At 47.6% G+C, this 26308-nt stretch overlaps 1 protein-coding gene across 1 annotated transcript in view; it reads right to left on the bottom strand.

Moving 5' to 3' along the window:
- Nucleotides 1–26308, bottom strand: part of CRACR2A (calcium release activated channel regulator 2A) — a gene marked incomplete at its 5' end in the record, with an annotated part of 73375 nt that overhangs the window by 21100 nt on the left and 25967 nt on the right. The window contains 7 exons of the mRNA XM_079775442.1: nucleotides 1752–2091; nucleotides 3880–3986; nucleotides 5916–5961; nucleotides 9554–9625; nucleotides 15576–15763; nucleotides 17595–17690; nucleotides 20801–20891. Coding sequence (XP_079631568.1) covers nucleotides 1752–2091; nucleotides 3880–3986; nucleotides 5916–5961; nucleotides 9554–9625; nucleotides 15576–15763; nucleotides 17595–17690; nucleotides 20801–20891 — 940 coding nt within the window. The remainder of the gene's footprint in view (nucleotides 1–1751; nucleotides 2092–3879; nucleotides 3987–5915; nucleotides 5962–9553; nucleotides 9626–15575; nucleotides 15764–17594; nucleotides 17691–20800; nucleotides 20892–26308) is intronic.

Genomic DNA, 26308 nt, shown 5'->3' with positions numbered 1-26308 from the left:
CAGTGGTCACTACTCATGTTCAAATGCATTTCTTCCAGGCTTTTTTTCTATATAGATGAATGAACATATGTTTTATAGAGTGACTTGAGATGTTATAATTTTATTATTTTCTTATATTACTAAATTATAAATATTTCTCTGGTTCACTATTTTTTAAATGTTGTTTTAAATATATTTTATTGATTTTTTTTACAGAGAGGAAGGGAGAGGGAGAGAGAGTTAGGAACATTGATGAGAGAGAAACATCGATCAGCTGCCTCCTGCACACTCCCTACTGGGTATGTGCCTGCAACAAAGGTACATGCCCTTGACCGGAATCGAACCTGGGACCCTTGAGTCTGCAGGCCGACGCTCTATCCACTGAGCCAAACCGGTTAGGGCTAAATGTTATTTTTAGCAGCAGTGTAATATTCTACTGAATTAATATGCTATGGTTTATGTCCTATTAGATTTTCCTGTTTGCTATTATACACTTATATTCTTGCATTAAATCTTTGTCTGACTTTGGTTATTTCCTGAGAAAAGATTGTTAGAAGGAGAAGTGCTGGTTCAAAGGACGTGGTATTTGTAAGTTCACGATTCCTGCTATCAATCTACTGTCCCGAAAGGCTGCACAGTTTCTGGCTCAGCAGCCTGGCTCGAAGGGCCTGCCTCATGCCACCTTCCGCGGAGCAGAGCCTCTGCTGAGGCTGCTGTGGCTGCTGGTGGATCGTATTTCCTCGTTGCCGCAGTTTCTGTCCCCAGCTGGAAGGCATCCAACCTGGTGGAGCCTCAATGTGTGAGAGCAGAGGGAGAAGGCTGGGCCAGGCTGCACCCCTTTGGACTTGACTTCCCAGTCTGCCAGAAGGAAGAATACATCTCCAAAGCCTCATCAGATGACTGCAAGGATCAAATGCCATAGCAGACACAATGCTTAGCCTTGTCCCTCTACTGCTGGCCTCTTGACATTTCTTTCACATTTGTGGGGAAAGCATGGGGTACTGAAAACCCCATCTGTGCCCAATGCCTACATGAATAGTGCTGACAGGGTTGTGGAAGGACAGGTAGGTGAAGGGGCCCCACCACTGGGTGCCACCAGTTCTCCATCCTCCCTGGAGCCTGGGCCTCCACTATTCCACCCTTCAGAGGAGTGACACATAGGCATGAATCTTAATCCAGACCCAAGGGTGATAACTGATCCCACATGTCCCTGCACAGTGGCCAGAGAAGTCTTCCTGTCACACATGCTAATACAGCCATGGAAATGCTCAAGGTGGCAAGGGTTCAATTCTAAAGGGCTGGCCTGGTGTGCAGGGAGGAGCCTCTTTCACACTGCCGAGGCCATTTCTAACGCTGCTTTGGAGGGTCATGTGGAGGGGTCAGGGCTCAAGGAGCCTATTCCTAGGCTTAGGTCACAAACAAGGTGTGGAACATCACCACTATGAGCCAGAGGAAGATGGTTCATATGGCCTCCTTCTCCCCACAGTTTAGAGGAAGACCTGGTGGGGAGTTCGGGTGGGACATGGGATTGGAGCCTTTTGCTGAATCAGAAAAGAGCATAGGGTAGGGAGTAGGGCAAACATCAGAGTTTATAAGGAGAATTTACCAGGACCCCTGAGTCTCCCCCAAGACACTCAGCTAAGCAGGGAAAGGTAGTATTTGAAGGACACAAATATAGTGAGTCGTGAGACCAGTCACATCTGATTTCCTAAGCTGCCTTCGGGGCATGGCATAGGAGTGACCTCTAAAACCAAGGTGCGACGTGCCCTTACCTTAGACAGAGCTTCTTTCCCAACAGGCTGCCCTCGGGGAGATGTGGGCATGAGTTCCAGCTGAGAAGGTTGGGCCTGCTGGCTTTGTCCTTCCACCCCCTGGTCGGAGACCTCCTCCTCTTCTGGGCATTTGCTCAGTGGCCGCTCAAAGCTGCCATCCAGGAGCTGGGGCAGAGGGTCTTCTTCAATGGAGATGATTCTGCGGAGTGCCCGGGGGAGTGGACCCTCAGCCCCTGGCTCCCTGGCTCCTGGCTCCTCTTCTGTAAGGGGATACCCACTCAGGCCCAGGGAGCTTCTCCTCCTCAGCATGCCAAACACATCCTCCTCCTCCTCTGACTGGCTGTTTTGGGGTGGAGAAGAAAGAAGAGGGGGAAGCAAATGGTTAAATGTATCAATATGGAAGCCATATAGCTTTTCTGACAGATGACAAAAGAGCACCACACCTTGGAGGCACAGAGTTCCGGGTAAGGGAAAACCAGATCCAGCATTGTTTAGTTCATTTACTCAAGACACTTATACAAGTTCCTGATGGTGAAGGTGATGCTGATGAAGGTGATGATGAAGGTGATGATGGTGATGACCGTGAAGGTAATAATGATGATCTACCAGGTATTAAGCTAATGTCACAGTCATGAACAAATGGACACATCCCCTGTCCTTGAGGAATGCTCAGCTTAGTGGAGGGGCTAAAGCAATAATGACACAACTAAACACATTTTTACAAGTTGTGAGAAATGCTGATAGAGAAGAAAATGGTGTGAAAAAGGATCATAAATAAAGCATCCTGGGTTAACAATCAGATAGCCTCCACTCTGGTCCCAAGGCCAGCTCAACTAACTGTATGTCCCCACTAGCCAGATGTCTCCTGGCTCAGAGGCAGCTGCCCACTAGAGCACGGGCTTTGGGTCGAAGGAAGCCAGGGTATCTCGACCTGCCTCTCCTTCCTTTCCCTTTCTCTTCCAGTGACCCTGCAAGTCAGTCAGGGGGAAGTGGCCTCAGAGCCTGTTTGCTCACCACTGTATTTATACCCAGCACACAGCACAGTATTTTGCACATAGCAGGCACTCGATAATAGACATTAATGGCAGGACTCATGTCTAATTTATCTTTGGAATCTTCACAGAACTCAAAAGACTGTCTATTACAGAGGAGGGAATTGGTAAATGCTTATTGACTGAATCAATCAATGAATAGATTCGGTTCTGAGGAACCAACAGGCCAACTATTATTGCACAAACTTAGCTCCAAAATTGTATCTCACTGTTCAGATACTTAGAAATTCACAATGATCAGGTCCAGAGACTTGACTCATCAGCTGACTGACAGCCCAGAGCCACCTCCCTTTGCCCACCTGGCATTGCCTGCGTGCTGTCCTCAGTGTCTCCTAGATGAGCAAGTTCGCACACTTTCTCCCCAGATCTAATACTAAGGGATCCAGCTGCCTCTACCTCTCTCTGGCCATCCATGTGGATGGAGCACATGCCAACAACAACAAGAAGAAGGGGATTGGCTGGTCTCTGAATAAACAACAAACCCCTCCTTTGGGGAGGCAATTATGTGTTATCCAACAGGAACAAAATATGTCATCTTTGAGTTAATTAAATATGAATCATTGAAAGGAATCAGTCAAGCACAGGACCTATTCTTGTCTGTGAAGGAGTTCAACTATTAGAGATTCCATAGAACACTTTCATTGCCCTTCAGAGCCCAAATAGTCATGTGCCTGAAAAACCAAGTGTATCCATTCTGCTCAACTGACAACTGGGCTTTGTCAGGCCACACCCTCCATCTCTGTCCCTGACCTCTCCTGTTCTCGCTCCTCTGCTGATCTAAAGCACTGACCCAGTCCCTCTCTGCAGGCACACACTGGACAGGACGGGAAGGACAGAAAAGACAATGGCCTGTCCTTTGGGCTTGCTCTGCACCGGCTCCTCCTTGGATGTGAGAACAGGAAGGGATACGTCCTCCAAGATTCAAGGGGAGTGAGCACAGCTGACCCCAGGCTTCTCCACCAGTGCCACTTCTCGAGCGTTAGTCTGCACTCAGCACAGCACAGGCTCGGGGCCTGCTCCCAAGGAGTACAAGACCAACGAACAGACAACGAGTGAACAAATAGAGGACAACTTACCTTCTAAGGATCCCTCTGCCGTCCATATATTTGCCTATCACAGAGCCAGATCTCTGTTTCCAGCTTGCCTTGGCAGCAGCTGTGTTTGCTTTGGCTGCCTTATCTTTCTGCAGAAATACAAAAGGCCCTCAGATCCATGCCTGCCAGTTTGTCCCAATGTTTGAGCAGAAAGGGCTCAACTTTCCCACCTCATAGGTCAGGCTTTAGACAAAACTCTGAATAAGCAAGTGACGTTCTGGTCTCCCCGCTGGCATTTTCACCAGAATCCCTCCACTTCCTGTTTAATAACCTAATCAAATGAGCCAACACACAGTTTAGAGCCTGGGGTCCACGATATTGCCCTTCACAGGACTATTGATCATTTGCAAGAGCATAAGTAAGAGGAGCTAAATGTGGAAAGCATAGGAAGACTTCTTATGGACAGAAAAGACTCTGCCTCTTTAAATCACACTCAGCCAATACCGTGTGGCTCCAGTTCCAGGTATTCCCAAAGCCTCAGACATAAGAAAGAGAACAGCCCAGAGGATCAGTTCACCCAGCCCCTGTCCACAGCTACTAAGCTAGCAAAGGGTATTTCAAACCTTTTGTGGGAGGGAGCTGGGTGTGGATAAATGGCTCACACATCTGTAATGAAGAGCCTGGGTGGGGTGGGGGCTTGCACCCTCTTTGCCAATGCTCTCTAACAGTCCCTAAAGGAATCTCTCATTAACCAGCCATCCCCATGATTCCTGATGATCCTTAAGGGGGGAGGCGGGGGGAGTGGCAAGACTCCCAGGGCCTCTGCAAGTATGACTATAATGATTCCAAATTAATCTTTAATTATTACCCAGAATTAACATAATTGTATCCCTCTTTCTTAAGCCCATTTCCTATTCAAAGCAAAATGAGTTTGGCAGGTGAGGGAAAGCAAGGTCAAGGGATTAGGATGACATTTGGTTGGAAGTTTTAAAATAAATGCAGAGTTACTTCTAAAATAATAACCATTATCATCATCAAACACACGTGTAGGCTGAAGCCTTGCTCTGGTAGTACTCAGGTGGTGCAGAGGTGTTTGCTGCCAGTCAGTGATGGAAAAGAAACGGTGGAACAAGGTCCCTCCAGGATTCGCAGTTATAAACCGGGCGCACTTCATTCAGGGCAAACTAGCTGCCCCTTGCCGCCTGCATTTAGGCCACTGTTCAGCCAAGGGTCCAGTGCAAGACCTCCTCTTTCCAAAAGTTTTTCTCAAAAATCCCTACAATTTGGGGGGAAAATAAAGAATAAGGATTCCCTTTCCTGATGAGGTAGGCAGGGCCATGGTTCAAGGAGGCAAATAACTTGCCCAAGGAAGGACACACATGAACTTCATGGTGTGATCATTCTAATAATTAAAAACCCACATCAGTCAGTCCTGCCACCATTTTTCTTCCCTTGAGAGCACCCAACAACTGCTGTCTAAGAGGGAAGAAAGCAGGGGAACGTGGGATCCTAGATTTTGTTTAATGCAGCCCAAAGGGAAGATTTTAAATAAATATAGAATTTCATGTTATTTGGGAAAATGTGTAAGCATTGTGCTCAGGTCTGGAGAAGCAGGAGTCCCCACAGGGTAAAAACATTGCTCATAAAATCTACTATGTGAATTGTAAAGTATACATTTTGAATTAAAATGCAAATTTTTCATCAAGAGATAAAAAATTTTAATGAAGAAAAACGCTGTGAGCATTGTGGTGTAAAGTGATCATGACATTTCAACTGCGTCATCTCAGGGACAGAACTACCATTTCTGCATCCAAGAAACGCGTGACCCTCCCCATTATTTGCCTTGTTATGCCAAGAGGGAAGTGTGTGACTTCATGGGAAATTAACACGCTGTCACCCAGGAGGTCCCCTGCATTTTTATTATTTTCTAAAAAGCATATGCCATGGTCCTGCCACACAGAAAGGAGCAAGCAGACCCCAAACCTCAGGACATTGCCGGCCAGACCCGGCTCAGGTGCTGGCTGCCACTGGACCACAGTCCTTGTCTTTCCCCAGAGGAGGGGGCACCGGGCACTTACCTGAAAACATATGTCCCTTTCATCCTGGAGGTGCTTGTTCCTTTCCCTGTGATGGAAAAGGGGAATCTATTCAAACATGGAGTTTGTGGTCCACTGAGCCAATGGCAGCATTGCCAGCGGGTGGTACGGAGGAAGGCGTGGTGTGGCTGGCCCGGAGCGGTGCAACCTCTTTCCTTAGGGGTTGTGGTTAATGGCAGAGGGAAGTCTGTGTAAATCAGCTCAGAGGAAGGGGATAGACAGAATGGCCTCGTGGCACCCATGCCCTTCAGATCACGCACTGACTGGTCTATGCCATCACCAGGGAGCCTCCCCCAGAGGGTGCCCAGGAGTTCCAGCTGGGCCTGTGAGTCGCTTTGGGGCCTGTGTGCCCTCTGTGAACCATTCATTCGTGCCTACATCCTCTCAACAAGAGTCTCCTGGACACCCACTATGTGCCAGGCACTGTTCTGCCTGTGAAGGTTACACCAATGAACAAAACAAGAAGTTCCTGCCCTCAGAGAATGTGTATTTTAGTGCTGGCATAATTGCTGCTGAGAGAAAGCAGGAAAGTGGAATAAAGTGTGCCAAGGGGTAGAGTGGTGTTTCAATAGGGTGGTGAGGGGGGGCCTTGCTGAGAAGGCAGCATCTGAGCAGAGATTCGGAGGAGGAGAGAGAAGCGCTGTGGGTATTTGAGGCAAGAGCATGGCACACAGAGGGGGCTGCCGGGGCACAGCCTGGGCTGGGGGAGGCCTGCTGTGCCTGAGGAACAGAATGAAGGGCAGCAGCGTGCTCAGAGGGAGAGCATTAGGAGGCAAGGTCAGAGAAAAGATAGAGGAGGAGGGTGACCTGCCATTCATGGCCTGTGGGAACTTTGATTTTTCCTCCAATTGGGAGATGGAGCCGTGGGGGGTGGGTGAGGGGAGGCAGAGGAGTGTCCTGATCTGACCCAGGTTTTCAAAGGAGCCCTATAGGCGCTGTGCCAAAACAGACTGCTGGGGACGAGGACGGGGCCCTGAGAATTGGTCAATATTTTAATTAACATGTTGGTCGGTCATTAGTTCCACCGTCAGTGGAATAATGGTAGAAAAAGCCTGACTAGAGGGTGAGAATATGAGGGAAAGAAATGGAGACGGTGAATATAAGGGCAAACAAATCTTTTGAAAGTTTTGTTGAAAGTGATTAAAGAAATGGAAAGTAGCTAGATGTGGAGGGGAGGATGAGATACTATATAAGAAATATTATAATACATGTAGATCGCTCCAAAGGGAGGGCACAGCCATGGTCTGACTGTCATCATTGTAACGTGGCCATTTACTGGGCACGGACCGTGGGCAGGCACTCCGCTAAGGGAGCTGCACGCGGCAGGCGCAGGTCTGAGACAGGCCAGAGGACAGACCTCAGTTCCCGGGGCTGTTCTGCCCCAGCTGTGCCTCTGGTGAGCAGGCAGGCACACAGCCAGGGCCTGCAGAATGAGTGGGAGGGACGAGGAAGGTTCTTGTAAGCCCTGAGGATGGCCAGGGGAGCTTCTCATGCCGGAATGGCCCTCCCTCTGTGCAGGAGTGATGTTAGCAGCCCTGTGTGTGGGTGAGGACTTGGGGAGCCCTGGGAGCCACATCTTTCTCAGGGCTTTGCTGTCGTTTCATGCTTTGTGCAGCCACCGCCATGCGGAAGCTTCAGTACTTAAAGACATGCTAGGCTCTTTACATGTGTCCACTTTCATTCGCATCACTCCCTGTGGGGATTGCTACCCACATCTATCAACTGAGTCTCAAAAGAAGCCTGAGAGGTGGGCAGGAGATTAAGACTCCCTCTGGTTAAGTCAATTGTCCAAGGGCACACACGGTAATGAGGGGCAGTGCTGGGACTGGAACCAGATGCAGCTGCAAAGGGTGTGTTCCTGAAATTGCTTCCATTTGCTCCATTTCTCTTAGTAGGGCAGTCCCCTCCTCATCCGGTCACATCCCGGCTATTGTCCTGTTTTCACCACCACCACCACCACCCCTCCACATTCCCACTATTCTCCCCACCTCACCCCTCTCCCAACTTCCTCTCCTCAACTTGCGTTTCCCCATTGCTCCGAGTCACTAGCTGGTGACTTCAGTGTGGAAGAGAAACCGGCTTCCCCTCCACATCTGGGCTCTCACCAGCTGGCAGAGGCTGAGCTTGGTAACCATGCAGTAGCTCCAGCCACGTGATTCTGCACAAATGCTGCTCTCCTTTAAAAAGATCCATAAGCATTTTCAGAGTGCTGCCTTGTCACTCCCCTCTGCTCATTCACGTTGAATCTGCCCTTTTCTTTTTTCCAAGTATAATAGAAAGAAGGGGGGAAACACAAAAACTTGGCCTTGAACATCTTGTTCTCTTCCTTTCACTAACGCCTTCCTGAGAATCAACATATTCTCTTAAATGGATGAGAACTTGGCCTTTGGGGCCTGTTGGAACCAGGCATTGAGCGCAGTAAAGTTGAAGGGCATTCAATTTGAAGCACTTTTCAATTTGGTAGCATCATGGATGTCAGACACAGTGACCTCACCTTGCTTTCAAACAAAAAAAAACTAAACAAAAGCTTCATCATTTACCTGATTTAAACGCACTTGCCCTTTACAAATCAGAACCGAGAGTCCTTCTGCTTGGTCACCTTTCCCCGGGAGGTGTTTGGTAGGCAGCAGGCACTTAGAAACCTCAGAGGCAGAACTCAAAATGCCACCTTTCCCACACAGGTTTGGTGGGGTTTTGTTTGGTTTGGGTTTTTGGCACATTCCATACCAATGAGCTTTGAAGTTACAGTGAGTTTTAGCAGGCTAAGAAAACGCCATTCGTGGTGCTGTTTTGACTCATTTTCAGGCAGACCCTGCAGATTGCTGACCATGGCAATAAAGTGAATATCGTCATAGAGCAAGTCATGAATTTTTTGGTTTCCTAGTACATATAAATATAATTTTATTCTATATTGTAGTCTATTAAGTGTGCAATAGCATGATGTCTAAAAAATGTACAAACCTTAATTAAAAAATACTTTTTGCTAAAAAATGCAACACATCATTTGAGCCTTGTGGAAATATGGCACCAATAGACTTGCCCAATGCACCATGGCCCCAAACATGTACTTTGTAAAAAACCACAATATCTGCAAAGCATAACAAAGTAAAGGACAATAAAATGAGGTGTGCCTGAACTCATTCAACCAACATGAATGGAATACGGCAGGATAAAGAGAATCGACCCGACGTGGATCTCAATTCTGGCTCCACCAGTGAGTAGCTGTGTCCCTTTTGGTAAATTATCTCATTTCTCTAATATCAACTTCCTCATCAGTTAACTCCTGTATTAACAACTGCCCTACTTACTTTCCTAAGTTTTGTTGAAGATGAGAGGGGTAGTATGGCTGGCACAGTGTAGATGCTCAATCAATTCAGGTCCCCTCCTACCAGACAAGGGCCATGCAGGCTGTGAGAGACACTGAGAAGGGGTATAAACTGGAGAGGGAAGTGGGCATGTGTAGATGGACCAAACATAATGGAGAGGGTGGTACTTGGTGTCTGAACAATATGTCAAGGACAGTGGCTATATTTTCCAGCATGTAGGCAGGGAGGACTCAGCCTGGCCCCCACCTGAGGCATCTGGGATACGCTCTCAGAACACACACAGTGCTGACCCACCTCAGGAAATCCAGCTGCTTCAGGAGCCCCGACTTCTCCCGCTGCAGACTCTCCGTCACGCGGTACACTTCCCTGAGGAGGAGGCAAACAGCAGTGATGAATGATTGTTCTGGTGTGTGTGTGTGGGGGGGGGGGGGAGCTACGGGGTATGAGGCACCCAGGAACCCTCACACTGGAACCAGCAGGCAGTGCCCATGCTGGGGACTGAGGGGTTTCAAGGAACATGACCTTCCTTGGAGAGCACCTGCCACGTGCAAGTGCTCACAGCCATGACCTCAGTTAGTCATCACAGACACCCCATTTCACAGACACAGGCAGAACTTTGATAATCCTCCCAGCTCACACAAACAATCCAGGGTCCTCATCAAGGCCTCCTGGCCCCAGACATGCTCATTCTACAGCCACTCGCACGTCATCTCTGAGCACGACTCTATGATAGAGAACCACTGTTTTCCCAGGCTCCAAATGGTCCTGCCCCCTAGGTTCAGGGGATTAGAATCAATATTCGTCTCCAGCCCAGTCTTGGAGGATGAGAGCAGAACTGCTATTCTTTTTCCCTTGGGTGCTGGTTAGGTTTGTTTCCAGGAGCTCTCAAAGAATCATTTTCCTGCTTCACCTCCTCCCAAAGTCTCCAATCTGTTTTCAGATATCTGGGATTTCCACCATTGATCACTCATTTCTTTGACTTAGATTTCTTATTTCTAGCTATAAAGCAGAGACTTAATGCATCAGTTACAATCAGCTATTTATATCACAGTGTGAACATGGTGGCCATATCGGGAGTTGTGAGGAAGGGAGAGAGAAGCTGAAAGTTGCATGGGTGGCTGGAGGGCAAGGTAATAAGGCAGGGTCCTGTCAAGTTTGCTTACATCTGAATGCTCCCTGCAGGGCCCTGCACACAGGCAGAGTCAACAAGAAGCAGCAGGAAGGAAGAAAGGAGAGAGGGAAGGAAAGAGTGGAGAGGGAAAAAGAAGGAAGGAAGGAAGGAAGGAAGGAAGGAAGGAAGGAAGGAAGGAAGGAAGGAAGGAGGGAGGGAGGGAGGGAAGGAAGGAAGGAGGGAGGGAGGGAGGGAGGGAGGGAAGGAAGGAAGAAAGGAAGGAAGGAAGGAAGGAAGGAAGGAAGGAAGGAAGGAAGGAAGGAAGGAAGGAAGGGTAGAGGTGAGTTGGGGAGGTACTCAACAACACTCAGGGAAGAAAGGGAAAAAGGCAGAACTGGAGACACTGGGAAATAAACCATGATTGACTTCATAACTTCACCTCCATCCTTTCCTCTGTGCTCTGCACCATGTTTTATGCAAAGGACCCAAAGTTCCACCTCTCCAAACCACAGCACGGCATTTAATGAAGGGAGCATCTTACAGCCTGATAACATCATCAACTTGCATAGGCTGTCAGAGCATCTGGATTGTGCACACCCTGGGCTGGGCAAGGACAGTCACCTTCGGCCACCCATCCATGTCATTGAGCTGGAGAAAACAGAACCAGTTTGCTGGGTCCATAAGACTCGGCCAAGCTCACAATGACCTGGTTCCTGAAGAGGTATCTGTGATGGCTTTCCCCCCTTTATAGAATTATTATAAAGTCAGTTTACAATAATAACAGACTGAATTAAATTCTAAGTTCACCTCAGATAATCCTAATTAAGCAACAAAACTTCTCTGGCTCCTGCAGAGCTGCAAATTCCTAACATTTTATTACCAATTATATTTAATTTCAACTTGGGGGAAAAACAACATATTTGTCATTACCCGAACCAGGTTCCCAAACCCTGTCTAGGATTCTGCTCTGATTGGCAGTGAGAGCTGCCTCCTGGCTGCCTCTGTGCCCCAGGAGCCAAGCTTGCCTGGGAGCTTCATGTGACCCCATCTGGTCCTGCTTCTCTCTGGGGGCAGAGGGAGCAGACAGCTTACCCCTGCTATGGAGAACCACTCATTGCAGATCTCAGTCTGGGTTCTCCCAGGGAGGTTGACTAAGGAGCCAATTCCTAAATAAGAAGGTGTTGCAGGTCTTCTCTGGCCTTGTTCTCACAGAACCAGCTGACCATTGGAGCTATACCAACACACATATATACACACATCCTAGATAATAATCCTATATAATAATAGAGGAATATGCAAATTGTCTAGGACACTATATGTCACGACCACTTAGCAGGCGGTATGCACAGCAGGCGTGGGTGGATGGGGCCTTGCAGCATTGGGGATGGGGGTGGGGCCATGGCGGGACTTAGGCAGGCATGCACAGAGGGAGGCCTCCGCTGTGGGCCCGCCCCTGGGGGTCCACAGGCCTCTGCCACAGCCTGGGGTCCGCAGGTCTCCCCTGGCTCTGGCCTACTTTTTTGGGGCAATCCATCGAGGAGCCCTGGATGGGTTGGTGGGGCCTACCTCTTTGGGGCAATGAATCATGGCGCTCCCACAATGTGACAGGGCACAGGCCAGGCTGGGGGATCCCTCCCGCCCCCAAGTACACAAATTTTGTGCACTGGGCCACTAATATATTATATTACACATCCATGCAAACACATCTGTTCATTTGTCTAGTAAACATACATCCAGTTGGATATCTATATATATAAAAGCCTAATATGCAAATTGTCTCCTAGGGAGTTCGACCGGAAGACCGGGAGTTCGATCACTTGCTATGACGTGCACTGACCACCAGGGGGAGGCATGGAAGGAAGGAAGGCCCTGGCCAGCAGCCAGAAGACCCCGATTGGCCTTGTTGCCCGGCCAGGCTGAGGGACCCTACCTGTGCATGAATTCCGTGCACCAGGTCTCTAGTATATAGATAAATAGACATCAGACTCTTGAACAATGTGGGGGTTGGAAGTGCCAATCCTCTGAGCAGTTGGAAATCCATATAAGTTAAATTGACCCTCCACTTACACAGATCCCACCAACCAGGGATAGAAAATACAGCTGACTCTTGAACAATGTGGGTTTGAACTGCTCAGACCCATTTATACACATAGAAACATTCAGATTGTTTCGTGTTAACAAAAAGAAAAGCATTTCTGGGTGAAAAAAGGCGCTTGGATGTTTGATTAAATGACCTTGGAAGTCCTTCTAACCCAGACATTCTAAATGTTTACATTGGTAATATGTGAACTGAAAGGGGAAGAACTTGTCTTTTTCACAGGAGTAGTTGGTGAGAGATGTATGGTTGCTGTTAGGGAACTACTATTGGGTTTGTTTTTAGGAGACAGATGAGATATGGAGCACACTCTGAAATACACTGTCAAGTGAAAAATGCAGGCAAATGCAGAATAATGTGCTACCATTTTGTAAGTGAAAATTGTGTGTATGCATGTGCACTTGCATATGCATAGAACTCTCTAGAAGGACCCACAAGAAACCATGACTGGTGGCCTCTGCGTGGCTGGAGGCCAGAAGTGATGAGGCAGGGGATAGAGGCAAACCTCTTTTTAGTGCATATCCTTTTGTGCCCTTTGAATTTTGTGCCTTGTCATAAACTACCCTAAATAAAAGTTAATTAACAAAATAAACGGAGAGGTGCTTTCAGCTGACCTTCATCTTTATTATCTTCCCTGCTTGATTGTTCTTTCTTTATCATATTTTAAAATCTAGTTCTCCTTCCTTGAGCATCTTCAGAGAACAGGAAAATCAATTTGCCCGTTCAGAATTCTAGCTGATAAATGACTCAGTCTGTTTATCTCTGAATCTTCCCTCTTCCCCTCCCGGCTGTGAAGCAGTGTCAGGCAGCAAGGCATCAGAACCAGGCTCTGTCCCATTTTCTGGAACTAACGAGCTGCGTGGCTTTGGGTTGGTCACTATACCTCTCTGAGCCTCAGTTTCTTCATTTATAAAAGGAGAGGTGGATTAGGCAACCCTGCTAGCGGTTCTCAACCTGTGGGTCGCAACCCACAGGTTGAGAACCGCTGCTGTAGAGCCTAAGACCATCGGAAAACACAGATATTTACATTACGATTCATTAACAGTAGCAAAATTACAGTTATGAAGTAGCAACGAAAATAATTTTATGGTTGGGGGTCACCACAACATGAGGAACCGTATTAAAGGGTCGCAGCATTAGAAAGGTTGAGAACCACTGGATTAGAGCATTTAGGTCCTATCAGTCCCGGCGGTCTGGGACTCTGTTCTATAGAGGACAAGCGAGGCTCTCTCTGCCTTCTCTCCTGACCTCCCTGGAAGGCCAGGACACGCTCTCCTGGGCTCCAGCACTCTTTCTGACTGTACAGGACACTGCACGCTTCTCCAAAACAAGTTGTGAAGGGGGAAATCATTTATCTCTTCCTCCTATCCCTCCTCCCCTCTTTTTTAATTCCCAACCTCCAGAGACTGTATCTCTGGCTTGGTTAATTAAGATGAGGCTTCGGGAAGATTTGAATCCTCCTGTTGTGATCTGGTACTCCACGCTGTGTGCTCATTTCCATCTGCTATTCTAATGCCTGCGCCTTCAGATGTTTGTTGCTTTTAGAACTTGATTGAATTTTAAAAGCCTGAATCCTTCATTGTTTGCAAAGTTAAATGCCTGTGCCTTGTTGACCTGCTTTCAATGAGGAGGAACTGATTTTGCTCGTTTACAATGAAATACACTGTCTTTCCACTGGTCACCCAAAAATTGGTGTGTGTGCGCGTGTGCGTGCGTGTGTGTGTGTGTGTGTGTGTGTGTGTGTGTGTGTGTGTGTGTGTTAACTGCAGGTATCTAGGGTAAAACTTTAAATCCAAACACCTCCCTCTCACCTTAGGCAATCAATCCCACATGGTACAAGACACCACCCGTGAGCCAGACAGCAGGACAATTTGATTTAGGCCAGTGGACCAACATTTTGCCAACAGCCGACAGAGTGAGGGCTTTCACTTTTGAGCAAGGAAAGTGAATATATGTATAGCATCAAGCATTGGTAAGTAATACTGTCTCTCCTCTAAAATCAGACTTTCGTCCTACCCAGCACAGGACCAGGCACACAAAAACATTTCGCAGAATGAATGGATAAAGACATGAACGAGTGTATGAACAAATGAGTGAGTGAATGTTGGCCAGTCCAATGCCCGTGTAAATATTTTCTAGCTGGCTCGTTATTCCTTGGGAGGGTAACCAAGAGTGTCTAGCATTAAGCTTCTTGGACAGATGCTAAAAAACCTCTGAACCTCAGTTTCCTCATCTATAAATCAAAGTTGATCATAAGCGTCCCTGCCACATCAGGATGCTGTAAAGGTCACAGGAGATAATGTTAAACTATCCACGTGAGATACGTTGAATGCTCAGCACAGTACCTGGCACAGAGTAGTTTTCAATAAATATTTGCTAAATAAGTACATAAATATATGGAGAGATGAATGAATAAATAAACAAGTGAGATTCTTCTCCCTAGGCCTCAGAGTGCATTTGGTCTCAAAACCTAACACTCCTAAGACAAGATAAATGCTGATATTCCTCAGCAACTTCTCCAGCTTAACACACAGACCACACCTGGAATCTTCTCAGGCATGCCTCTGCCTCACAAGCTGAGCCCTGTCCTGACACCACAAGCAGTTCACTAGCAAACCAGGCCCCGAGGGGTGTGGGGCTCCCCGACCAGCCCATGCAGAAGAATACTTGTAGGGAAAAGGGGCAGAGCTGGAGTGAAGATTCCAGGGCACCGTCACATGCCCCATCCAATTACATGTCCATCTCGGAAGTGTTCGGGCTTCACTTTCGTCCGCTTCGGTCTCCCAGGTTCCTAAACTACTACAGTCATGTTTTGTCTATCCGCTCACTCAGCATTTTCTCACAGACTGAAATATATTTGTTGGTTGGATAACATATCTTCCTGATCACATAATAAATTTTCCAAGAACAGAGCTGTATATCCTAGATAATGCTCAGCACAGCATTGGTCTGCTAATAGTTTCAGGAAACTAGACGAGATCTTAGGGAGCAAGGGGTCCAATCCCCATTTTACAGGCAAAGGGACAGGGTCTCCAAGAGGGGAGATGGCATGCTCACCACAGGGAGGGAGCTGCAGAGCAGTGATAGGGGTGCCTAAAGGCCACACTCACATCTCCTTCTCCTGGTGGAGTTTGCAGGCTTCTTGCTGGAGGCTTTCCAGCTGCTGCTGGGCGTCCTGCAGCTCCCGGGAGGTGCGCTCCAGCTCCCGGGCCAGCTCCTGGTTGGTGAGTTTCAGCTTGGTATTCTCCGCTTTGGTTTCATGCTTGTCGTTATGCAGGGCTGTGCACTGGCCCTCCAGCTGGAAAGGAATGGGGGACAGAGAGGAATGGCAGGCAAGCACCATTGTCAGGCTGGCCTACCCTGGCCTCATCTAGCTTTTTCCACTTGGTGGGCAGGGACCATCGCTGTACCCCTCACTGCCCTCAAACTTTGTCCTGTTCCTTCATTCACACATATACATTGCAGGAAGCAGGAGGAGCTTCCAGAACAATCTCAGCTCTCCCTTGTCTCCATGGGGCTAGGAGAAAAGGAAATTCCACATCCACCTTTGACTCTTATCTCAATGGTAATTATCATCATCTCATCAATGGACTTAAGATCTAAAATAAGTCCTTCCTATTGTCCTTTAAGCCAGTTTCTTCTCCTTGGCCATCAATGGAATGGAGAACACTAAGTAAGGGGTATCCTCATAAAACATCCCTCCCAATTTTGAATACTGAGATAAATCTATCTGTTACCTTTCCTTCTCTCAGCTGTGTAAGTCCAATTCCTTTAATCTACAGAAGCTTTGATGGTAGCCAGAAAATTCCTAAGAAATAGCTAAAACAGGTCAAACCAAACATGTTCCTAAAGCAACTAAAAACCTGCATTTGAATGACTTCAGCTTTTCTTGGCTAGTGCTCATGCCTTGCAGAGCTTCCAACCCTCTCACTAGAGGAAGCATCAAACCAAGGCAAACTGATTATAAAAAATTTAGTTTAATGAATGCAGCCAGTAAGGGGAGGAGGAAGAAACGATGAGGAATTTTGTGTGATTCTCAGGAGGCTCCTGTGTAATCAGGTAAGCATGCAGTTAAGTAAATCGAGTGGCAATCATTCATGTGAGGGATAACTCTAATTGGTAAGGACTTAGTGCATAATAGTGAGGAGGAGAAAGAGTGGGAGAAGAAAGTCAAGGTAAGGCTGTGGAAGGGGGATGGAAAGGCAGCTGCCAGTTCCTGGAGTTGAAACCATCTTGCTGCAGAGGAAAGAAACCCAAACCCATAGATTGGGTAGCAGCAGGAGTGGAGCACTCTGCAGCCTTAGCATGGGGTGTCTTCAAACACATTTTCATGTGTTGCTAAAAATAGCCCTCTCTATTTAAACTGCAGCAATGTGTCTGGGTCTGTCCAGGGCTGGATTCCTCCCAACACAAGACAAAACAGGAGGATAAGTGGCGCTCTGGTCTCTCCCCTCCACGAGCCCTGGCTTTGAAGAGGAGGCAGTGAGCCTGAGGTTTGCCGAGGTAATCAATCTTTCTGGGGTCATTAGCCAGGCGTTCCCAGCCATAGTGGATGGACACCGTGCACCACCCAGCCTGCCTGCTGGGAGCTCAGGTGCATCAGGGAAGCGTCTGTGTCTGCTTCCATCTTCAGGATGATGGAACAGTCATCAAGGAGGTGATGAACCACGCCCAGGGGGGGATGGGGATGGAAAATCTGACCTTTGAAGAGCCTCTTCCTGCTGGAGGCTCCATGGCCATCCTGGCGGGCAGACAGTACTGTCTGCAGCCTCCCCCAAAGTACCAGGGACTGTGTCCCTTGTACCTCAGCACTCCCCTCCTCTCTTATACAGCATGCAGGGAACAAATTAACATTTTGGCATTCGGGTGGCTCCTGGGCACAATTATACGGCAATGCCTGCAGATACCTCAAGGGAGAATTCTTAGCAACTTCTCAATTTAAACACCTGGCATTGGAGAAGCAAAGGCTTTATCTTGGGGTCATCTCTGATTTCAAATGCTCTCTTGTACAACTAAATGGTTCTTTCAGATTTAAAAAGGGAGAAGTCCTTAAGTGCATGTCGGGGAATGTGGGCCAGAGCCAGAGAAGAGGAGGCAGTGAGGGCCGGGCGTCTGAGGACACAGCATACCCGCTTCTGCTTCTGGGAAAGTTGCTCCAGCTCCTGCTCCTTAGACAGCAGCCTCTGCTCCAGCTCCTGACGGCGGGCCTGAAAGCGCTCTGTGTCCTGCCAGAGAGAGGGACACGGGAGGCATAAATGCACCTGGGATGGAGACTTTTCCCCACCTTGAACCTGCTCGTCAGCAGGGCCTGCCCATCCTGGTGGACTTTGGGGCCTCCCCATAGCATTCCAGGGCCTTGGTGATCTGCCAGCTGGTTGGTGCGGCCCAGTGAGATACAGAGTGCAAGTGCTAGGTGTGGCTTGACTGGCGACAATGTACCCCTCCCCCCCCCCCCCCCCTGTAAAAGCAGTGTCAGTAAGTGGGGGAGTACTGAGCAGGGAGAAGGGAACAGGGCCTGACCTCAAATCTCAGGCTGTCTCCTCATCTGTAAATTGGGGGGTGGATTATCCTTCCATGTGGATACTCTGCTCCACGTTGGGCCTGTCATTTCATCCTTTAAATGACCCTCACTCTGGAAACACAGGGCATCATTTCTTTTGGGTCTAGGTCCTCACTGTTTTCTGACCCTGACTGAGATTTTCCCTTCCTCCTGATCTACCTTCCCTCCCATCCTAGAACTAAGCTTCCCCACGCAGGGATGCAGAGGCCCTGATGATGCAGGAGCAAAAGAGACCTGGTTGCGGGATAAAGAGGAAAGTGTGTAGGTTGTCAGGATGCCTGACACTCTCAACAGAGCCTGGAATGGTGCAAAGGCCCTGAACTGGACGTCCGGAGACTTGGGTTCCAGGCCTTGCCTTGCCCAGCTAACTTGCTCATTCTTCTAGATCATGGAGTCTTTGTTCATAGAATAGAAACAAAAATACCCATGCCGCTTGTAGCTTTCCACTTGCCTGAAGGCAGAGCAGAGGTGCAAACCATGCAGGAAGAGAAGAAACCACCATAACCTCCAATAACTCACTGTAGGAGCCCCGGTTGCCCGTCCCATGGAACAACGCCTTCCCGAGGAGGACAGCCGTGGAGGCTGCACTGGAGGGGTGGCCCGTCCTGTTGGCAGGTTGCGCGTGATGGTGCAACAGTCGGGAAACACGGCTGCTCTCGGGGCAGAGGCCTTTGGACACCTCTGTTGAAAGGTTCAGGGTATTTCCTGGGCTCATTGTTCGTAAATGCTACCAGATTCTTCTGCCCATTTTCAGGCAGGTGACTGCAGCTCAGGGACAGCCTGCGACTGTCCTCATCTCAACCACACGTAATGGCAGAAGCAGATTTGATGAGGCAGCTCCTGCTCCCAACTTCTGTTACAGGAAACCTGTTTCATCTGGCTTGTCTGCTGCTCATGGGGCAGGTACCCAGTGGGCAGTGCTGGGAGGGGAGCAGCTATAGATCCCCATGGCAATGCTGCCATCTCCACCATGGGCCTGCAAGTGTCTTACTGCCCCGCAGCACAGAGCTTTGAGAGTCTAGTACCTGGAGCTTGGTGTGCAAGTGACTAATATTTCCCTCATGGTCAACAAGCTACTAACCATAGAGCCAGAATCCAAACCCCAAAAGGTCCTGCTTTTCCATGCTGTCATCAACTGTAACACCACTGCGCTCACACTGTGACCCGGCAAAAGCCTGCGTATCCAAGGCTTAGTAGCATGCCATAGCACTTTCTAATAGTTTCCATGCTTATGCAGAAAACATAAATCTAAGCCCTGAGTCTGAAAGGTGTTTGCTATTGAGAAGGGAGAAGCAGGGGACAGAAAGGGGCAGGTGGGTGAAGCAGCAGCATGGTCAGGTCACCTTTGTGATACTAATTTGTCCTTGAATTTTTTCCTCTGACCTCTTCCCACTCCCAATCCCCATGCATTGGCCCACTTTTGCTTCTGGAAGCATCCCCTTTCTTTAGCCAGGACTTTGACCTGTTGTCATGACCCAAGCAGAGGGGCAAATGCCCTGGAACTCAGCCCCTCTGTGCAGTGGGCCATTTTGGGTAAAGGAAGTGGCTCTCCTACTGCAGGGTCGGGGAAGGCTGCTGTTCTCGGAGGACTGTTTCAGGGTCTGGTAGGTGAGGAGTGTGGGAGTTCTGTCTGCCATATACTCACTCCCTATGCTGAAGGTTGGGGGGCAGCCAGAGTGTTTTAAAGCTCTAAAAAGGAACAGGGAGGATATACTGACAAGTCTCCATAAGGCTCTAGTTAAAGAACATGACTGGCTTTTTCTGGAAGGCATCCAGACTCCTTCTCCATTTCAATGACATCTGTGATAATAAATGAAGATGTGGTATGGATGATCAAAGCTGCATACAACTAAAAAATGGTTCAAACCAGCCACATTAGCGGGGGAAAAAGACCTTGTGACAACAGCCCCAGTGCTGAGTGGCCAGGGATGATGTGGTCTCAGTATTGTGTCCCCAAAAATGTATATGCTGTCACCTAACCCCCAAGGTGATGGTATTAAAAGATGGGGCCTTTGGGAGGTGATTAGTGCCATTATAAAAGAGACCCTGGAGAGCTTGCTTGCCCTTCTGCCATGTGAGGAGACAAAGAGTAGTTGGCAGTCTGCGACCCAGAATAGGGCTCTCACCAGAATCTGACCATCCTGATCTTGGACTTCTAGCCTCCAGAATGATGAGAAGTAAATGTTTGTTGTTTGTAAGCCAACCATTTTATGGTATTTTTGTAATAGCAGCCCAAACTGACTAAGACAGGAGGTCACTGTTCAAGATCAAAATTTTTCTGTACAAGCTTCAAGGATGGTCCCCTTAGGGAGTGGAGTGAGCTGGTCCGTTTGTGTGGGCCTACCATATGGGTCTAGAGCAAGTGTCAGACCCAGTCTTCAGGCTACTTAAACTGGTAAAGCATACACCTTCATCCTTTCATTCATTTATTCATTCAGTTGTTCCTTTACTCATTGATCCAACAAACAATTGTTGAGTACCTACTACGTTCCAGGCATGGTCAAGGTGCTAAGGATATGTTAGATAGTAAAGTTAAAGATCCCTGCTCTTGTGGAGCTTACATGTTAGTGGGAGCATACAGATGACCATCAATAAAAATAAACAAGTACATTATATGTTATATTTGAAGGAGACAAATGTCTTGAAATAATTACAAATCAAGTTGAGAAAAAGGGAATCAGTAGTGCCATGGGTGAGGCATTGCAATCTTAACTTGGGGAAGGTAGTCAGAGGTCAACGTGGCCCGCAGAGCCAAGCCCCGGAGGTGACTTTTACCTTCAAGAGAAACCGCTCCTTCTCACTTTTGATTTGCTGCTCCATCTCCTCATAGAGATGCTGGATTTCTTCATCATAAGCAGCAATTTTCCTGCAGAGAGGGCAAAAGGAGTGTCTGATGAGGCCTACACTGAAATTCTTTTGTCCCACAGACGCAAGTCCTAGAGCTTGGGCACCAGAACCCCACTGGAGCTGTGGGTGGTGGGGGTCAGGTCAGTCTGAGCTGCAGGATCAGGTCCTCAGGATCAGCTGACTACAGAGGCCAGCAGGACCCTCTCCTCTTCCTCCTTCGGACCATCACACCAGGCCATGCACATGCTCCTCAGCGAAGCTACCCTGGCTCTATCAGCTTTATTTAACACCAAGGCCCTGGCCTCTGCTACACTCACCCTGCCTCCTGCCCGCTGACCCCCCTGTTTGTAGACTGCATAAAGTTGTGTGGGCTTCTTTCCTGTTTGGCTTCTTGGTCTATGTCATTCCCACGTTGGACGCGTTCTCTCTACCTGGCTACATCAGCACCATCTGAGCCACACTATCAGAGGGCTCTCCTAGAATTGTGTGCTGAAGTCTGTGGGATACATATTTCTCATAAGAGCTCAAAAGATTGCATGATAATGACAACCATCACCACTACACCCCTTGCAAAGGAAGGAGCCACACCTGCCCAGGTGCTCATGCCCTCTAGGCTCAGGGCCACAGGCAGACAGTATGAGACTGAGAGGCTGGCTAAAGGCTGGAGTTATAATGAGATGTCCTCATCCCCGCTCTCATCATCCTCCCCCCACTCAGAAGAGCCCCACAGGACAGGAAGGAAGCTCAGGGCTTCTGCACAGATGAAAACAAAAGAGGCTGTGAGGATAAGGCTTGTAAGTCACCCTGGGGTTGTTCCTCCTTTTTGCGCCCAAATTCAAACAGGAAGGATCAGATACTAGCATTTGAACTGAGACCGGAAGTTATCACACTGCGCACTAACATTCCCAGGGTATTGTGTTTCTATACCTTTTCTCTGACCTGCAGTGACAGGCCCCCTCTCTGCCCCTGCTCGCTGCCCTTTCTCTCCTATTAAAGGAACTCCAGGCTCCAGTGAACAGGCCAAGATCACAGCTCTCAAGGTCTGTTTTGAGCATGTAACATGCACACATCCTGCAAATTTTGGCACTTGTCAGCCTAAACTCAAATGATAGCAAGCTCCCTCTACCCTTAATTCAAGTAAGAAGACTTTAATAATTGAGGAAACAGTGCTAGTCTCAGTTCTAAGAGGTACTGGGGAGATTTCTGAAGAAAACATCAAGGATGGGTATGTATTTATTCCCGTGAGCCTTCCATCATTTTAAGCCCTACCTCCCTATGTCCACTTGGGACTCTAACCCAGTGTCAGCTGTCCCTGCTGCCTAAGATTGCACTACAGCCTGCTCACTGCCCCTTCCTCTCTTGCCACCTGTCACTTGCCCAGACTGAGCAATGACTAAGGAGCCATTTTGATTGGCATCCTTTTAATTCTACAGAAACCACAAAACAGACCCTGAAAAAGGAACTGGTGTGAATCTCCATGGTCAAGGTCACTCATTAGAGCACCAGCCTCTGAGTTCCCTTTCTTAGCTGTACCAGTACATCCAAGACCAGAAACATGACTTTGAGTGAGTACAGCAATGGTCCCAAGATCTGCTCAGTAAAAGGTGACAGCTCTCCAAGACTTCCATGAGCTGCAGCCCTGTGTTTATCACTGTGTTTGACATCTTGGGTGCAACAAATACCTTTTCAGCTAAGAGTAAGAAATCTGTTCTTGGTAAATGACAGATGTTTTGGATGGTTACTTTTGTTCTTAGCTAACCCATGACAATACAAGAAAATCTTACAGAGAAATAAGGAACAAGAACACCTGCTGTTAAATGGGAACATCTCAGGGACAGAAATGAATACAGTTAGAAAGAACTTTCAGAAAGAAAAATGGTCTTTTCTCTTGGTCCCAGGAATTATCTTCCTGTACGTGAAGAAATTCAGATGCTAGATGGCAAATGGTGTCAAGGAAAACTTTAGACAGCAATTTCAACTATATAAATACTGGGGAACTAATAAAGTGAGATGAGAGGAATTAAAAAATTAATTTGGCTCTGTTAAAGTAATACTAATTACAGTCATTCATAAACTGTTTACCATTTATGCCTAAAAACTATGCAGGGCATTAATTCTGTACTATCATTAAATGTGTTACATTAACGTTGCTCTAAGTTTTATTTGATTAAATTAATAAACTCTATGCTTGTCAGTTTGCTAGTCATGAAGTAATTTTGCAAACTGCTAAGAAAACAACTGGAGGGAAGGCAGATGTTACCTCTGAAAGGTGTGTACTCCCAGCCCTCACTCACACAGGCTGAGTCCACTACAAAGAAGCATCGGGAGTCCAGGTGGGGATCAGTGATCCTGGGCCCAACCAGACTCATACATGGAACCAGGCCTTTGGAAACGCGTTGGCTTGGCTGGCCTCCTGGGAGACTGCCCAGGCCTGAGTGACTTTTGAGGATGCGCCCTGACTCCTGACCAGCCTGGATCCGACACACGAGAAGCCAGTTCAGGAGTCAGAGCCCGAGGGGCCCATCCCAGAGCCATGTGACCTTGGACAAGTGACCTTATATCCCAGGATAGCACCTGCCCTGCATCCTTCCCAGCACTGTCATGATGAATGTCAAACAAGAGAGCAGGTGTGGAAAGCATTTGGAACTACAAGGCCCTAAATAAATGTAGGGATTATTTATTATGATAACTATTATCAGGAGCTGTGGAGGGCAAGGACCGGCATTCCTCCAAGGGGAGGAGGGCCTTAGTTTCAAGGGTAAAAGGGCTGTTGGGATTGTAAGGGTCAGAGGCAATCGAAGATGAAGAATACAAAGCTTAGTCAATAAAAACCGCTGTCAGACCAATCCATTAGAGACAAGGTTGTGTGAAAGCAGTAGCTGCAGAGCCAAGAAGCTCTGCAGGGACCTGTGAGAGCAATAATAGCGAGAGACACTGAAAAGATCTATGCGCACAGTGTGTGTTGTTTCAGATGGGCACACCTTATTCTTCCATCCAAAGGAAAAAGGCAACCAATTCTGTTTGCTTCTTATATACATTTTTGTTCCCATAATTTCTAAAACCACTCGTTGCTTGATGCACACAAGCATAGACTTTGAAATCTTCTCCATGAGCCAATAGATTTCCCTATGTATCCCAACCCTCACTGACCCCCTTTTCTGAACTCTTAGGACACCACACGTCTTTATTTGACATTTAATTTTTAAGTTCTGAAGAACTGTTTCATATGGGTTAATGCTGTTTTAATTAGGTTATAAACAATCAGACATTTATGCCACCCACAGGCCCTGTGCTCAAAATGTTAATGTTTAAGACTTTGGGTATCAAACTCAGAAGCCTGTGGACCATCTTGGGGGAACACTAGATTCCAGGGGAATTGAAGAATTTCAGGGTTGGGAGATTTGTCTGATCCAACCACCTATTTTTCCAGTATTAAAATTCTTACCACAATATCCTCACCAAGTATTTAACCAAACTATATTAGAACAGCTCCAGTGATAGGGGACTTGCTGGATCTCTAAGCAACTCTTTCATCTTTGGAATATTCTGGCCCATAGAAATGTGTCTTCCTATGATTATAAACATCCTCTCCCTAAAAACCTTTCATATATTTGAAACAGCATTAATACTTCAAAGAATAGCCCTGGGTTCAGGCCATGCCTCTCCACTTCCTTGAATCATGTCTCACATGTGTTTTTTTGGTAAGTCTGCTCACCATTCTCTTTATGCCTTGCAAAATGGGCTCTAATTTAGCTCTCTCAAATCACAAACCCCCAAACTGAGTATTCTGTATATGAAGACTATTCAGTGCAGATTAGACCTGGGCTATTGCCTCTCTTGTTCTTAATGATGCATATCTATTCATGAAGCCTAATATCACATGATTTTTCTTGGCATGACCCATTTGTCAACTAAAAACTCTAAACTTTATGTTTGTGTGATGGTTTTTGTTTTAAAAATGGTGCTACTCAATCATACCTCTCCCACTTTGTGCTTCTGCCATTGACTTTTTGTTTTTTTGCAAAATCTTAAATATAATTCTGTTAGATTTCATGTTTGTTAGATTCAGTCCATCTTTCCAGCCTGTCACTGTCTTAATTGTTTATCACATGGTTGTTCAGTGTACTCAATGACCTTCTAAGTTTTGCTATATTTTAAATTTTAATCATAATGTAAGCTAAATAATCTATAATGTTGGTTTTGATTACTTCCTTTATCTAGAGTTATTTAGAAGACTGTTTAAAATATATAAACTGCCCACCAGTGTGGCTCAGTGGTCGAGAATTGACCTATGAACCAGGAGGTCATAGTTCATTTCCCAGTCAGGACACATGCCCGGGTTGCAGGCTCAATATCCAGTGTGGGGTGAGCAGGAGGCAGCTGATCAATGACTCTGTGTTATCATTGATGTTTCTCTCTCTTTCTCCCTCTCCCTTCCACTCTGAAATTTAAAACAAAACAAAAAATAGTGGACCGGTGCACGAAATTCGTGCATGGGGGGGGGGTGTCCCTCAGCCCAGCCTGCACCCTCTCCAATCCAGGACTGCTGGCTCCTAACTGCTCACCTGCCTGCCTGCCTGATTGCCCCCAACTGCCCCCCCCTGCCGGCCTGGTTGCCCCCAGTTGCCCCCCTACACCAGCCTGGTCACCCCTTACTGTCCTCCCTGCCAGCCTGGTCATCCCCAACTGCCCCCCTGCCAACCTGATTGCCTCTAATTGCCCCCACCTGCCGACCTGGTTGCCCCCAACTGCCCCCCCTGCCAACCTGGTCACCCCCAACTGCTGTCCCCCCACCCCCGCTGGCCTGGATGCCCCTCATGGTCCCCCTACCAGCCTGGTTGCTCCCAAATGCCCCCTGCCAGCCTGGTCACCCCTCACTGACCCCCTCTGCCAGCATGGTTGCCTCTCATGGCCCCCCCTTGCTGGCCTGGTCGCCCCTCAGGGCCCCCCTTTGCTGGCCTGGTCACCCCAAGCAGCCTGCTGTTTGATCATTTGGTCATCCCTCACTGCCCCCCCTGCTGACCTGGTTGCCCCACGCAGCCTGCTGTTCAGTCATTTGGTTGTCCTTCACTAACTCCCCTGCCAGCCTAGTTGCCCCACACAGCCTGCTGTTCAGTCATTTGGTCATCCCTCAATAACCCTCTGCTGGCCTGGTCGCCCCATGCAATATATACTATTAGTTTCTAGTTTTATCATATTATAATAAGAGAATATACTGGTAAGGTATTTACTTTACAAAATCAATTAACCTTCCCTTTGTAACCAAAAACACTATCAATTTTATGTAAATTCTATGGGAAGCATGTGTATTTATTTGTAGGGCACACACTCTACATTCGTCTCTTAAATTAAGCCTGATGGTGGATGATTTCAAGTACTGTACATATTTAATGTACTTTTTTCCTGATTAATCTGTTAAATTTGAGATAAGTTTAT

The sequence above is a fragment of the Cnephaeus nilssonii genome (genome assembly GCF_951640355.1).
Source record: "Cnephaeus nilssonii genome assembly, chromosome: 6".
In the NCBI taxonomy this organism is placed as follows: domain Eukaryota; kingdom Metazoa; phylum Chordata; class Mammalia; order Chiroptera; family Vespertilionidae; genus Cnephaeus; species Cnephaeus nilssonii.
The sequence above is the reverse complement of the archived record's forward strand: the minus strand, read 5'-3'. Positions and strand labels throughout refer to the sequence as shown.